Source organism: Ostrea edulis, chromosome 7 (genome assembly GCF_947568905.1).
Source record: "Ostrea edulis chromosome 7, xbOstEdul1.1, whole genome shotgun sequence".
NCBI classification, from domain to species: Eukaryota; Metazoa; Mollusca; class Bivalvia; order Ostreida; family Ostreidae; genus Ostrea; species Ostrea edulis.
This window is the reverse complement of record NC_079170.1, coordinates 43085589-43102444: the sequence shown is the minus strand read 5'-3', so window position 1 is coordinate 43102444 and position 16856 is coordinate 43085589. Positions and strand designations below refer to the sequence as shown.

General features: G+C 36.1%; 1 protein-coding gene across 7 annotated transcripts in view; it reads left to right on the top strand.

Annotated features, from left to right (window-relative positions):
* LOC125655667 (dynein regulatory complex subunit 6-like) overlaps positions 1-16048 on the top strand; it is a 29657-nt gene extending 13609 nt beyond the window's left edge. For 4 of the 7 annotated variants that reach the window (XM_048886054.2, XM_048886049.2, XM_048886053.2 and 1 more), the window contains 17 exons: positions 1106-1213; positions 1896-1991; positions 3412-3437; positions 4710-4721; positions 6926-7088; positions 7490-7590; positions 8205-8334; positions 8515-8613; positions 9088-9208; positions 9808-9970; positions 10435-10551; positions 10921-11050; positions 11654-11794; positions 11928-12008; positions 13280-13362; positions 14487-14567; positions 15496-16048. In XM_048886054.2, the coding sequence (XP_048742011.2) occupies positions 1106-1213; positions 1896-1991; positions 3412-3437; positions 4710-4721; positions 6926-7088; positions 7490-7590; positions 8205-8334; positions 8515-8613; positions 9088-9208; positions 9808-9970; positions 10435-10551; positions 10921-11050; positions 11654-11794; positions 11928-12008; positions 13280-13362; positions 14487-14567; positions 15496-15580 (1737 nt within the window). In that variant the 3' untranslated portion in view covers positions 15581-16048. The remainder of the gene's footprint in view (positions 1-1105; positions 1214-1895; positions 1992-3411; positions 3438-4709; positions 4722-6925; positions 7089-7489; positions 7591-8204; positions 8335-8514; positions 8614-9087; positions 9209-9807; positions 9971-10434; positions 10552-10920; positions 11051-11653; positions 11795-11927; positions 12009-13279; positions 13363-14486; positions 14568-15495) is intronic. The other 3 variants (XM_056144508.1, XM_048886052.2, XM_048886050.2) reach the window with 1 other exon arrangement.
* Positions 16049-16856: the final 808 nt, after the last annotated feature.

Sequence of the window (16856 nt, the reverse complement as noted above, 5' to 3'; positions counted from 1 at the left end):
AAACTCAATTGTCAATTGGTTGAACTTTATAATACCAGAACTAAATTTATAATGCCTATACTGTTAGAAAAATATGGTGAAGGATAGCTAAGACAAAATTGATTAATTCAGTGGATCCCTCATCATGTGTTCCTGTTTGTGATGTATAATGTCCTGATCCATTGATTCTTGTCCTTGAAGTGACCTTGAGAGCTCCACAAAGTAACACCCACATCCTGACCCCTCTACCAGTTTATACCCCCCCCCCCCCCCTCCTAACTTTTCTCTCTTAATCATAGAACTTAGAATGGACTTTTCTCTACAAATTCCCAGTCGGTACAATTAATGCTGTAATTCTTTTATTAAAAACATTCCTTGTCTGAATTCGATTCAGTATCTAAAAGTTTAGTACAAATTTTTGACGAATTAATCTGAAAGAAACTAGAGTGTCTTAAGGATAGTAAGTTAATGAACATTTTTATCTCTGCGTATATTAATCTGTTATTAGTTTAGGTATCAACTTTGCTTGTTGATAATAGAGAAAGTTTGCTTCATTTACATTCACAACTGAATTAGCATATTTTGCGCATAGCTGCCGCTAAATTTTACAGCATGCATTGATTACATAAAGGCATATTATATTCATAAAGATGAACTGTTAAAAATGTAATTAACGTCAACAAATATCTCAGTGCAAGTTACCTCCCTTCTCCGACTGGTGACCTGTGTATCTTCTGTCTCCTTATCTTCTTTGCTATCTGACATTGTAGCATATTCCCTCATTACTTTTCTGTTATATAAAATTAACAAAAACATTTTTTTAAAATGTGAACATTCTTATCTTGCATATAAGTGATGAGAATTAGAGAGTTTGATTAAATTTTCCTATTTAATTCAATAATTACTGACAAAATTTTATATCCGCATCATTTTGAGCAGTTATCTTAAACTTTATACCCCAAGGCAGCAATAATTGTCTCAAAAACTAAAATCTATATTACTTCAACCAAAATATAATCATTTTAATATTTAATTTATTATATGCTTAAAAGCCATATAGTACTAACAGCAGAAGTGAGTGTACTGTAGTGTACGTGAACTGATGTGTTTATGTTTGTGCCGACAGAGGCTGGAGCGAGGAGAGAATGTGGACGATGAGGAGACGTTTGGTCAAGGAGATGGAGACGCTCAGGACAAGCTATCTGGTCAGCTCGGGATTGAGCTCGCTGTCAAGGTAATCATAGACTCTCTAGAAAGCTTGGGATTGAACTCACTGTCAAGGTTATGATAAATTCTCTAGAAATTCAAGTTTGAACTGACTGTCAAGGAAATAAACTCTTAAGACAGCTCGAGATTGAGCTCCCTTCCAAGGTAATTATGAACTCTAGACAGCTCGAGATTGAGCTCTCTGTCAAGGTAATAATAAACTGTCTAGACAGCTCGAGATTGAGCTCACTGTCAAGATTATAACACTGTGCTACCACAGCATCATCAGAGTGGAAATTTGGCACATGGTGTTAGTACTACAGTAGAAATTTGGTGTTTAATTGACACAGACATTAATATATTCTTAGAAGACAGCAGGCTAAACCCTATACAAACCTTCTCCTTAATGAAGGTCATACATATACACTATACACGTATATGATGTAGAGTAGTAGTTATAGGAATAAGTAACTCATGTGTGCCAACCTGTTATTTAGCATGGCTGTTTGTTATGGTCAGGAATAAGTGAAATTTGAAATATTTTCCATGTGAAAATATCTTTATTTGGCACATACATTTAGTATGTTGTACATATACCTACAAGCTACATAAAGTATGCCTTCAATCTGATAAAGTAAATATCTCTTTGTTTGGAGCACCATGTACCCAATTCTCTGTTGTTTTATAATGCTCCATGATTCCATTTCCAGGTCTTTAGTTTTCTGGACATCGCAGACCTGGCCCGCTGTGCCTGTGTGTGTAGATCCTGGAAGGTCATCGCCTACCACTCCAGTCTCTGGAATAGGGTAAGGTGTAAACAGATATCATTAAATGTCACTGGTAACACGCGGCAGTCATCGCCTACCATAGGGTAAGGTGTAAACAGATATCGTTAAATTTCACTGGTAACGTGCGGCAGTCATCGCCTACCATAGGGTAAGGTGTAAACAGATATCGTTAAATGTCACTGGTAACACGTGGCAGTCATCGCCTACCATAGGGTAAGGTGTAAACAGACATCGTTAAATGTCACTGGTAACACGTGGCAGTCATCGCCTACCATAGGGTAAGGTGTAAACAGATATCGTTAAATGTCACTGGTAACACGTGGCAGTCATCGCCTACCATAGGGTAAGGTGTGAACAGATATCGTTAAATGTCACTGGTAACACGTGGCAGTCATCGCCTACCATAGGGTAAGGTGTGAACGGATATCGTTAAATTTCACTGGTAACATGTGGCAGTCATCGCCTACCATAGGGTAAGGTGTAAACGGATATCGTTATATGTCACTGGTAACACGTGGCAGTCATCGCCTACCATAGGGTAAGGTGTAAACAGACATCGTTAAATGTCACTGGTAACACGTGGCAGTCATCGCCTACCATAGGGTAAGGTGTAAACAGATATCGTTAAATGTCACTGGTAACACGTGGCAGTCATCGCCTACCATAGGGTAAGGTGTAAATGGATATCGTTAAATGTCACTGGTAACACGTGGCAGTCATCGCCTACCATAGGGTAAGGTGTAAACAGATATCGTTAAATGTCACTGGTAACATGTGGCAGTCATCGCCTACCATAGGGTAAGGTGTAAACAGATATCGTTAAATTTCACTGGTAACACGTGGCAGTCATCGCCTACCATAGGGTAAGGTGTAAACAGATATCGTTAAATTTCACTGGTAACACGTGGCAGTCATCGCCTACCATAGGGTAAGGTGTAAATGGATATTGTTAAATGTCACTGGTAACACGTGGCAGTCATCGCCTACCATAGGGTAAGGTGTAAACAGACATCGTTAAATGTCACTGGTAACACGTGGCAGTCATCGCCTACCATAGGGTAAGGTGTAAATGGATATTGTTAAATGTCACTGGTAACGTGCGGCAGTCATCGCCTACCATAGGGTAAGGTGTAAACGGATATTGTTAAATTTCACTGGTAATGTGACAGTCTTCAAAATCTGCTTAAATCAAACACATACAGAACAATACTGTAGATTGAAACAAATGTCCATGTTATATTTCTCATCGAGATTTAGAGTAGTTTTAATTTGTGACTGAGATCAGTGATGGTGTAGTTATGACTGGTTTTCTGAATCAGAACATAAGGTACAATGTAATGATAAGTCATTTGTGATGCTGATATAAATGTCATATTTGATATGTACATTGCATGATAAGACTCATATGAAATAGAATTAATTTTTCTTTTTTCTTCAGCTGGATTTCAGCAAAGTGAGAAACAGGTATGATTTATGTGCTGAATTTAAAACAGGTTCCAAAGAACACTTACTGAAAAGATTTCATATCAAAGTACTTCTAAATTCTTCTCGCATGATAAATTGCAGCATCAGTTCAGATACTTTTAAGATGTAATATTTCATCCCATAATTATTCTTATAAAATATGTTTATAAATGCAATACAGAATGCATAGTCCTCGTCTTCACTGCATTAAGTTTGAAATCATACATTTATTTAAACTCTTTAATTACACTATACCTCATTGTAATGGCATGTGTCAATAATTTGGAGCTATTCCTTTAAGGTACTGAGGCTGTATTATTCGACTAATGTTTCAGCTCTCATATATTCATGTTAGTTAAGCTTGCAAAAAATTTTATTGAATTTATTTCCTTCTTTTGATGTGTTTATATAATAATGAAAAACCCCTCTCACTTAATATGTACATTTTGTAAGCTTCAAATTGTAAAGTAAATAGCTGTAACCTGCAATTATCAAATTGGTATTACACATATTGCATGGAAATTAATATTATAATATCAATGGGCTAGAAAATGTATTTGAAATGCAGAAAATCGTATGGTCTTAAGATTAGTCACACACGATTGAAGATATGCAATTATGTATGAGTTTGATGGGACTGCATGGTTGTTGGCTGGGAGAGTGGGCGTGGTTGATGGGACTGGGTGTTGGCTGGGAGAGTGGGTGTGGTTGATGAGTTTTTTGTGTAGTTTTATACACATGTTATTGGGTTCATCTGTTTTAAGGTCACCTTAACATTTCCCCTGTATTCATTGTTACCTCTGATCCTACCCTGCACAAATAATACTGACCCTACAGTGTTCTAAGATTTTAACCATCATGGATTGGGTTAATTAATGCACAACATGCATGCCATTTTTATGGGCTATTTTACTGTCTGAAAGATGTTTATTGCACACTGAATATTAGCATTATACAATAATTCTGTAACACATAATATGACACAGGCAATCAGTGAGATATGATTAAGTATTACATTACCTGGTGAAAAAAAAGAATTAGGAATTTCCTTCATCCTTATCAATCACACCATACACATCTTGTGAGTAGAATCAAGCAATAATTGATATACAAAATCATTACAGCCCATTAAAATCGCAAAGAAATTTAGAATATATCAAAAATCATGAATTAATTCTGCACTAAACTTTGCATGCCCAGAAATGTGTGTTATAACTGTGTTGGATTTTTTCCTTCTATTTTTGGCTTGGATTTTTTGACTGGACCATGTAGATTGGCCTATGGGTATGAGACACATTATTGAAGCTATATGTCATATATTACCAGCCTGTGTATATATACACTGTTTAATATTTAACACCAGAGCCTCGGGCTTTATATATATCTAGTGTGTAATACTGTTTCCTCTCAAAAACTCTATATAATTGTATATCAGCTGACTTTGGCAGTGGAATATTTGGGCAGATTTTTCTTAAAGTAGAAAAGTACAGTAAAACACGCTGATAGTGAAGTGCTGGGGATGAACAATTACAGTAAAACACGTTTATAGTGAAGTGCTGGGGACGAACAATTACAGTAAAACACGCTTATAGTGAAGTGCTGGGGACGAACAATTACAGTAAAACATGCTTATAGTGAAGTGCTGGGGGACGAACAATTACAGTAAAACATGCTTATAGTGAAGTGCTGGGGATGAACAATTACAGTAAAACACGCTTATAGTGAAGTGCTGGGGACAAATAATTACAGTAAAACACGCTTATAATGAAGTGCTGGGGATGAACAATTACAGTAAAACACACTTATAGGGAAGTGCTGGGGACGAACAATTACAGTAAAACACGCTTATAGTGACGTGCTGGGGACGAACAATTACAGTAAAACACGCTTATAGTGAAATGCTGGGGACGAACAATTACAGTAAAACATGCTTATAGTGAAGTGCTGGGGACGAACAATTACAGTAAAACACGCTTATAGTGAAGTGCTGGGGACGAACAATTACAGTAAAAACATGCTTATAGTGAAGTGCTGGGGGACGAACAATTACAGTAAAACATGCTTATTGTGAAGTGCTGGGGACAAACAACTACATTTGTCTCATACAGTTCTCCTTACAAGAAACAGCTCACCAAAGCTTGTTTTTATTAAATGACAAGGAATGGACTGAGAATGAAATATATCATTTGGAAAAAATAACAAAAATGAAGGTCCACAAACAAAGGGGGAAATTAGCAAATATAAAACATTGTCATATCATTACATAAGATGTCCCGATTTCCCCCATAAACAATTATCACCAAAAAATGATTTATTATATTCAATAAATTCATGATATGTTTTAAAACTGCAGGGAATGAAAATCACTTTGCTGTAAATGTGAATTCATTATAAACATGTTCACTGTATCTGTGTTTTACTGTACATAGAAATATTTTTGACACTTTTTGATTAATTATAATTATTTTTATTTTATGCAATTATGATTCATATGAAAGGAAATTTGGAAGCTAGCTTTCAATATTTGCAATTTCTCATCATCTGCCATTAAAAAAAAAATCCATTGTGCCAAAATTTTCTGATATAGGAGAGCGTAGACAAATTCCTAACTTGCAATGAATTTAAGTTTTAATGATACAGTGTTTCATACAGATTCTCTATTTTATCCAAATTAATTTACAGTGTTAAATGGTTCATGGGAGTGAATGATATCATTCAGATATAATCAGATGCTCATTGTATTGACAAATCATATTTCATTAATGAATTTTAGATATGTTTTGGCTTTCTTAATTCCTTAATCAATATTCTTTAGGTTTTTGTCACAGAACATTATGGAGTTTTTGAAAAATCCTTTTTAATAGACTGTTTCACAGGTGAAGGGGAAGCCACTCACTGCTTACAAGATACATCACAGTTATTGCCCTTTGTATATAACCTCTCTTGCAGCTGTCCTAGAAAAGAAATAGAGAAATCTACTTCTAGTCTCGTCAGAAATAATTATGCTGTAGTTGTGAAGTGTAGTGTCTTGTTCATGTTAAATGTCTGCAGCATAAACCCATGTTCTTGTGAAGAGAAATACTTGTAAATATTAACAACAGCTTTGTAGAATTGCTAGAGAAATCAAGTATAATATTCATATCATTTTTGCTTTATAGATTATAGAGTTAGAACTAAACATGAAATTTTTTTTATTATAAAATTTAATTTCAAGACTTCTTTTTGATGGCTGATCATGTTAAGGTTTAAAGAAGAGAAGTTTTCTTCCGAGTATACAAGTTAAAACACAATTCATATATGAATTACTGTACCATATTTAAATTAATAATTACATACAGTTTGAAAATCAGTTTTTGGGCTAGTTGGTTGAGTTAATTATTTTCCTAGCTTTTAATCTAAATTTTTTAATGTAATTCGAGCATTTTTTTTCTTGAGAAAATGTAAACTCTATATAGACTAAGCCTCTATCTCGGAAATCTCACTAACAGAGTGACTGACACGGTGACCACAAAACTCCTGTCTAAATGTCGGCCGTACCTGATTCACCTGAGCATGCGCGGCTGTTCCCAGCTTCACTCCTCCACCTTCATGGCCGTCAGTGAATGCAGAAATCTACAGGATCTCAACCTGTCAGAGTGCAAGGGTCTGGATGTAAGTACCGTCAAACCTTGTTATCTCGAACTTGATCGTGCCCAGAAACAAAATGTAGTTGGGACTTCCAGCGCACGTACTTTAACATGTCCATGGTATTCAAGATACCGATATTTGAAATACCATATTTGAAAGTTCAACTGTATTTACTAATGAAACAAACAAACTGTTAATAATTCATGCAATAAATAGACAGTATTTTGTCAGAACGCTTTATCTTAATTTAATCTTGGACAATTAGTATGACTAAATTTGTAACTAGAGGTTAATTAATCTAAGCAACCAAAGATATTATGTGAAAATTTTTTTTGTTAAATTGTTTAGAGATCTATAAGTGTTTTTATATATACTAAGTCTTGTACATTTTATTCATAAAATGAATATCTGAATTTTTTTTCTAGGATGAGTCCCTAAAATTAGTTGTAAAAGGCTGTAAAATTATCCTGTACCTCAATCTGTCCCACACCCACATTACCGATGCTTCGCTGAGGACCATTTCTAAGTAAGTACTGCAGATAAATTGTACAGTCTTTTATCTGATTATCATCAAAATAGTCATCGATGTAATTTGAAATCAGTAAGACAGAACATATTTTGTAAAATCGTTAATTCAATATTCATAGAGTTTAATTTCCCTTATTATATGCCCATTAATTTGAGTTGTTCTCCTTAAAAGAATAATGACTTTACAAGTATAAAGTCAAGTCCCCATGAATTATACATGTACTTAAACCAGGAAAATTTGATACATGCCGGTAATGTACCGCTCTCATCATGCGAATAACATTTATGGTCAAGGAAGTAAGAAAATTATATTCTTAAAGTGATGCAGGTATAAAAGTACATATACATGTACTTTATAATCATACGATATATGTATCATATGATAGTTATGTCATGTACATTCCTCCACCCACAGGCACTCAACATTTTTAATATTTAATATGATAAAATATTTGTCTTCCTATAAACATATTCCCAGTTTATTTATAGGAAGACATATTTTTTATCTAATAGTATGTATATATTTAAAACATTGAGTGCCTGTGTCTCCATCCAATGAAATGACCACATTTCTCCACCCACTGAAATGACCCCATTTTCCTCGCTGACCAGGTACTGCCACAATGTCCAGTTCCTGAGTCTGGGCTACTGTAAGAAGTTCTCTGACCGCGGACTGCAGTACCTGTCTGCTGGAAAGTGCAGTAAGAAACTGGAATACCTGGACTTGTCTGGATGCCTCCAGGTAAGCTGGTGCCTTAATCCACTGTAAGGAATCCGGAGGGAATTTCACTGAAGATGCAGTTCAGATTCTGCTTGAATTTTTAAATAATCAGTCAGAAAAACTATTTCAAGTGGAAATTATTCTTTTTATTGATTTGCATTTTCTTCAGGATGTAACTCTCATTAAATGCTCTTCTTCCAGATAACTCCAGATGGTTTTAAGAGCCTCTCACATGGTTGTACTATGTTACAGACGCTAATTCTGAATGAGTTTCCGACTCTCAATGACGACTGTATGATAGTGAGTATCTGAAGTCTTATTCTGTACCTCCATCTTCTCCTCAAGCGTTGTCATGTAATGACTGCATCAGAAAATCTCCACGAAACTCTTTTTTAATGCATGCACCATAGGAAACTATCGAAAATGGTTGATATTGTGTTTATATTATGTTAGTAAATGCAGACAGGAAATCTGTTATGAGATCTAAAGTTTTACTGTAATCTCATGTTGCGAAGGTTTTATGATAGGCTTCTCTTCTTTCCAAACCCTGGAAGATTAGCATTTTAAAATTAGAAACTCATGGCCATCAAAGATGCGAGTGTACTCAAAAAATTTTTATAAATGAAAGCCTCATGAATAAAACTAGATACAGTACTTACCAAAAATCAGATATCCTGTACAATTCAGTATAAAACACGGATTCAGAGTGTATTCATTGGTAACAAAAGAAGATTTACACGTTATACAGTACTGGTTTATGCAATGCTTTTTTAGGCCATAGCTGCTAAATGTACCAAGATCCACACCCTGTCCATCCTTGGATCGCCACTGCTGACTGACGAAACATTCAAACGACTGGCTAACAACAGGCATCTCCGGAAACTGCGAGTAGAAGGTAACTAATATGCATCTCTGTGGTGATAACACAGATCAGATTTATGCTAATATATGTAATGTAGAATTTAGTAGCATAATGGACTTGTCAGGATGAAAAAACAAAATGTATGTTCTTTCTGACAGTTAGATCGACCCCAACGCATTACAGTATTAATAGCCTTCTTGCTGATATTTTACTATGTAATACAGACACTAGTTATTTCCTATACAGACACAACTGTATACCGTCGTACGAAAATTTGTGAAATTAATTTGCAATTCGCAATAGTATTGTAATATGAATATGCGCATTGTAAAATATTGCATTTTAAAACTTTTCTGTGTGCTGGTAGATTTTGCATCATATGAACATATACATGTACATGTAGAGCAATGTGGCACTTGGAGATCAAGTTTTCTGTTTATCTGTTTGGGTCTATAACTTTGATATAGACATCATGACTTTGTGTTTGCCGAAAACATGTTTAAACTGATAGTGATGAATTATATGTGATTCATAATCAAGGTACTGAGTCACTCATTCTACTTATTTGTGTCACTTTGATTAATCAGAGGTTTTTTTCCTCAGTGTGACATGTTATTTCTGGGTTTTTTTAGGTAACCAGAGAATGTCGGATTTATCCCTGAAAGCAATAGGGAAAAACTGTACAGACCTGGAGCATCTGTATTTGGCAGACTGCCAGAGACTGACAGACGTGTCACTGAAGGCAATCGCAAACTGCACGAAACTTGTCGTCTGTAACATAGCTGATGTCGTGCAGTAAGTAATCTACGCACAATAACCATTTATCTAATGAGAACAAAATATGATTGAATTTGTGATGTTAAAAACAGGTAATGAAGATTTGTAGATATACGATGTGAAGAATTCATTATTGGGTACTTTATCGAAAAGCAACGCTGATGAAATAAAATTACTCACTTTTTTTTATATTGTTGACATACATGTAAAAACTCTTAATCAACAGACTACTTGCGAATTCATGTTTTCACAATTTGAGACATTTCGTGATATTTCAAAAGTATTTAGTACGTAAAAGAAGGAGTCTACACTATCATGTGTAGTGCATAAGAATGAGCATTATTAGAACATTTCTATAAGTAACAAAATCTCTAAGTCCTCGTATGATTTAAAGATAACTTATATAAAAAGAGCACCTCTACCTGTGAGATAATGACTGGATAGTTTATGTGTCTGAAGTAATGCTTACAATTCTTTGGCAGGATAACCAACACGGGCGTCCAGAACTTGGCTGAAGGATCATGTGCTGGGTCCCTGAGGGAACTGAACTTGACTAACTGTATACGAGTGGGAGACATGGCCATGTTTAATATCAGGAAGTAAGTGCTTGTCAGTCAAAACTGCAACCAAACTGCGCTCGCTTTAAAAGGAAAATGATGCGATTCAGTCCTTTATTCCAAAATAACACCCAGACTTGCAAAACAGCGATGAAGATATGAATACTAAAGACTGGGAAATGAACAGGATGGTTTTAATTTCACTATGTTCATGATTTATCATTTTTCCACGAAATCAAACCTATAGTGAATGACATTATTATTCAGAATATTTCAAATAACATCATATTGCTTTCATAATCAAAATTTTAAAAGTAGATTTTACTTAATGTGAAATCAAAGCAACTTACAGTATGTATCAGTTTTGAAAGTTAATGTGAAATATCATGACTGTGGTTATTCGAATTGCAGGTTTAAGAATATGGTGTACCTGAGTGTTTGTTTCTGTGAACACATCAGTGAGAAATCAGGGATAGAACTTCTGGGTCAGCTGCATGCTTTAGTTTCCCTGGATATATCCGGCTGTAACTGTTCGGATGAGGTAAGCAGTGTTTAGTTTCCCTGGAGATATCTGCATGGCTGTAACTGTTCAGATGAGGTAAGCAGTGTTTAGTGTTTCTGCATGGATATATCCGGCTGTTTAGTGTTTCTGGATATATCCGGATGTAACTGTTTGGATGAGGTAAGCAGTGTCTAGTGTTTCTGGATATATCCGGCTGTAACTGTTCGGATGAAGTATTATAAAGCAGTATTTTGTGTTTCTGTATGAAGCACTCCTTGGTATGCCATGTGAGGGATATGTTTCCAGATCCTGTTTTTATCAATATGCCTGTCAATTAGATGATATCTGGCCCTTACATGTGTATTCTGTGGAGTCATTACATTTTATGAGGGCTCAATTTTTGAGGCTGTCAATGGATGCCCTTATTCAAAAAATTTCAAACCACAACAATCTTACACAAAGTCCTATGATGTATGAATCTACAGAAACCATATCCACAAATTGACATCCCAACATAATGGTACAATCTTGCCAATCTATGATAATTGACTTCCAAAAATTCAAATAATTCCACAAATTTACAATATAAATGAGCCATGACCATCAGTATGTGGAGTTGTATTCTGTTTTGTTTATTTACAGGGGCTGTCATCTTTGGGGAAATACAATAACCACTTGAGGGACGTTACCCTCTCCGAGTGTGCAGACATCACTGACCTGGGTCTACAGAAATTCACACAGCAATGTAAGGACATCGAGAGGCTGGACTTATCACACTGCAAGGTACCACTCCCCTGTACAACAAATTGTGAGAAGTCAAACGAAAATTTAAAAAAGATGATTCTGAGTACTTATACCTGGTGTGGGTGTTAGTGAAGATAAACACCTTTCAACCCATACTCTTCTTTATTTCCAGCTGTTGACAGATGGTGCTATCAAGAACCTTGCCTTCTGCTGTCGTTATCTAACATCCCTAAACTTAGCTGGCTGTAAACTGGTGAGTAGTTGGCTGTAAACTGGTCAGTAGCTGGCTGTAAATGATGTGTAGCTAGCTGTAAACTCGTGAGTAGCTGGCTGTAAACTGGTAAGCAGCTGGCTGTAAACTGGTGGGTAGCCTGTTATAAACTGGGGAGCAGCTGGCTGTAAACTGGTCAGTAGCTGGCTGTAAATGATCAGTAGCTAGCTGTAAACTGACCAGCTGCTGGCTGTAAACTGACCGGCTGCTGGCTGTAAACTGATGAGCAGCTGACTGTAAACTGATGAACAGTTGGCTGTAAACTGATTAACAGTTGGCTGTAAACTGATCAACTGCTGGCTGTAAACTGATGAGCAGCTGGCTGTAAACTGATGAACAGTTGGCTGTAAACTGATTAACAGTTGGCTGTAAACTGATCAACTGCTGGCTGTAAACTGATGAGCAGCTGGCTGTAAACTGGTGAGCATCTGGCTGTAAACTGGTGAATAGCTGGCTGTAAACTGGTGAACAGCTGGCTGTAAACTGATGAGCAGCTGGCTGTAAACTGGTGAGCAGCTGGCTGTAAACTGATGAGCAGCTGACTGTAAACTGGTGAATAGCTGGCTGTAAACTGATGAGCAGCTGACTGTAAACTGGTGAATAGCTGACTGTGTGATGCAGTAAATAACACAGACACAATGAAATTTTAAACAAAGTCTAATTTTTCTTATATTACGTATTACAAGAATTTGCAGACTTGTAGTAAAATTACCCATTAGGAGTACACATCATATTAGAATAAGAGTAATTCATGCAATCTGATGAAATTTAGCCTTGGTTCTCTTTTCTCCCTGTTGTAATAGCAAGTGCCTTGGTTCTTTTTTCTCCTTGTTGTAATAGCAAGTAATTACTACATGTGCATAAACAATTAGACAGAGATCTGGCGTTAGTTAAATTGATACGTACAAGTCATGTACATGTAATGTACATCTGACAGAAAAAAAATTTCAGACTGAAGTATTATACAAGGATTAAATTTATGATTTCTTGTAAAATGGGGATATGAAAATGATGTGTTGGGTACGAAATTTGTATAATCAACAAAGCCAGTCATGTAGAAATTATCCCACATTTTCCATTTATATTATAACAAATTAAGACATTTTTTCTAATGTATATTTATAGTTTGTAAGTTAAAGTTTCTATTTTAAATATAGATCTTTGCATGTGAAATGGAAAGGTCTCTTCCATATAAAACATTATAAAACAATGAAACATTCGTTCCCATGTACCTGTGAAAATGAACTTTTCAGATCACCAATCTGAGTATCCAGTATCTCTCCGGTGTCTGCCATCATCTTCACACGCTGGATATCAGTGGTTGTATCATCATCACGTAAGTGTCTGCAATCTTACACTGGATATCAGTGGTTGTATCATCATCACGTAAGTGTCTGTAATCTTCACACGCTGGATATCAGTGGTTGTATCATCATCACGTAAGTGTCTGCAATCTTACACTGGATATCAGTGGTTGTATCATCATCACGTAAGTGTCTGTAATCTTCACACGCTGGATATCAGTGGTTGTATCATCATCACGTAAGTGTCTGCAATCTTACACTGGATATCAGTGGTTGTATCATCATCACGTAAGTGTCTGTAATCTTCACACGCTGGATATCAGTGGTTGTATCATCATCACGTAAGTGTCTGCAATCTTACACTGGATATCAGTGGTTGTATCATCATCACGTAAGTGTCTGTAATCTTCACACGCTGGATATCAGTGGTTGTATTATCATCACATAAGTGTCTGTAATCTTCACACGCTGGATATCAGTGGTTGTATCATCATCACGTAAGTGTCTGCAATCTTCACACACTGGATATCAATGGTTATATCATCATCACGTAAGTGTCTCGTAATCTTCACACGCTGGATATCAGTGGTTGTATCATCATCACGTAAGTGTCTGCAATCTTACACTGGATATCAGTGGTTGTATCATCATCACGTAAGTGTCTCGTAATCTTCACACGCTGGATATCAATGGTTATATTATCATCACATAAGTGTCTCTGCCATTGCATGCTGGATATCAGTGGTTGTATTATCATCATGTAAGTGTCTGTTGTAAATACTTGTACCTGGTTTCAAAATCACTGTCTTGAAAACAAAGTTTGTAATTTTCAAAACCACCTGCTGCAATATAAAAAGCAGTAAGCTTCAAGATTACCATCTCCAGACATAGATGAAAATCAGTAGACTTCAAATTGACCTGGTCCTACACTTCAAAATCATATTAAGCTGAAATACTTCATGAAAATTGCAAGCTCCAGTATAAAAAAAAAAAGGCTTCAACATCACCGGACCCATTACAGAAAACAGAAATGTGTGTCATAGATTTACCAGCAAGTACATGTAATCATTCAAACAACAGACAAGGCTTCTCAACATGTACTAAAAATGTTCTAGTATTACTGGTATATTAAATGTGTTTGATTTGTCTCTTTCAGAGATAAAGCTTTGAAATATCTACGCAAAGGCTGCAAGAAACTCAAATACCTCACCATGTTATACTGCAAAGGAATCACCAAGTATGTAAACGTTTGTCATCCAAGAATGATTTATTTGTGTCGTCAAGTAAAATTGTTTCTCCAAGTTACTTTCCCTTCCCTTCAAAGCATTTTCCTCTCAGATTCCACGAACGCAGAGAATATTAATTTGGGTCAGTTTGTCTTTGTGCAATACCTTAGTTTCTGGCTGATATCTCAAGTAAAGTGCCAGCTTTAGCAATGAAACTTTGCAAGAAGGGTCTTTATGATGTAGAGATTATCCAAGGTCAAAGTCACCGGTCACATATTGTGAGAAATGGTCTCTGGATGATATTTCGAATGCTGTTTGATCTCACCCACCTCTGGTATACCCAGGGGTCAGTGTTTGTCCCTCTCTTAATTCTGTATTCTTCACAGGATTTATGAGCTTGATTACTGTTCGTTGTCTTCATTAGTTCATTTCTAGCAATGAAACTTCACTCTAAGGGTCTCTATGTCTTACGGATGACTTCTGTTGAGGTAAAAATGTGAATTGTCCTGACGATATATTGGATAAAATTTAGAATTTATATGTAGTAATGACGCCTTACATGAAAAATCTTGTTGACCCCTGTTGTTTTAGGTCAACAATTTAAGGTCATTGGTTCAGGTATTAAGAAATTGTTTGCAGATGATATCTCAAATACTATTTAAGATACAACACTGATGAAGAAATTTCACATGAAAGGTCTCAATCACAGGATGACATCAATTACTTTGAGATCAAAGGTCAAGGTCACTAGGTCACTAAAGATAACCTCATTTCTCTGGAATTACCTGTATTATTGTGATTTAGTACATAACTGAAATTTTGTAAGGAGAGTCTTCATAAGTTGTCTCTCCCTTCTAGAAAGTACAAATGAAGTATTTTATAAGAATTGAAGCAGGGGACCATTAGCTCACTAAATTTGCTTGTTCTTCCTAACTTCAGACATGCTGCCATGAAGATGATGAGACACGTGCCGGCCCTGAAGTACAGCGATGATGAAATTCCTATTTACTATGGATACAAATGAGTTGCTATGGATACAAATGAGTTACTATGGATACAAATGAGTCCTAACATGAAGACTCGATGTGTTGTGAATGGATAGTCAGTAATTGTGTATGTGACGGTTAGATTGGGAGCTAGAGAGAAAGTGTAGACCAAATGGATGACAAACATTGTATAATGTGCTTCTCCTCAGTAGTAACAGAGACTGGGAGATGTACAGATAGTCTCTCCACATGTTTCTTACAAGGTCTGAGAAGGATGGTGTTGTCTTGGAAGTACAATTACCATGTGTTTATCAGATCAACATTTTGCTGTGATATTTCAAACTTCATAGGCATTAAGAGTACTTTTAAGAATTTGTCAAGGAAGATAATTGTGGGAATGTAAATTATTATGATTAATTTGTTAATGTTTCTCATTTTGTTTGAAAATGTACATTTAATATTTATTTGATATTAAGTGGTGCATGAAATAAAACACCGTGATCATGGCTTATTTTGTGATTTCATCTGCCACAATGAGGTATCGATGTATGACATATTGAAATATAAATTTGGTCTAGGAATCAAACTCAGGACCCTTGCATTACTTGTCAAGTTATCTATCCACTGAGCTAACCAGGCTAATATCCAAGGTGCTTATAGCTTAACCAGTACAGCCTTACCTTCTTAAATTCTCGTTACCCTCAAAGATACACAACCCAAATTCTTTTGCCCCCAAAAAGACTTTCATCTGCAAATCTTGGGGGTGGTCTCCAGTACCAAATATAACAGAAAGGGAGAAAATGCAATGGACCAGACCGGGATTCTAACCCTGGCTCCCGGAATCCCTACTCAGGTGCTCTACCAACGGAGTTATCTGGCTACCGGCAATCGAACTTGTCTGACCTCCACATTCCTCCCTCCGTAAATGTCTTTATACCTTGAAGACATTAACCCAGGATCTATATCCCCATGACAGACATTTTCACCTGTCCGTTCCTGGCGCTGGTCTATGGTACCAAATGCAAAAGGAAAGGAGAAAATTTATGGCTGAACTGTGAATCGAACCCTGGACCTCTGCGTTTTGAGTCAGGTGCTCTACCCACTTGAGCTACAAGGTCAATATCTATGGTCCATAAAGGCCAAACCACAACAATGTTTTTTAATACAGGTATTGATGTTATCAACAGTCTTGTTTAAGGTCAGCATTTCACAAATTCTATGGTCATTAATACATGTATAATCTAGTTTGCCATTACAACCTGTCATTGGGTCAAATGCTGTTGGATGTTTCATACCTATTGTTAAGCTGTTCTT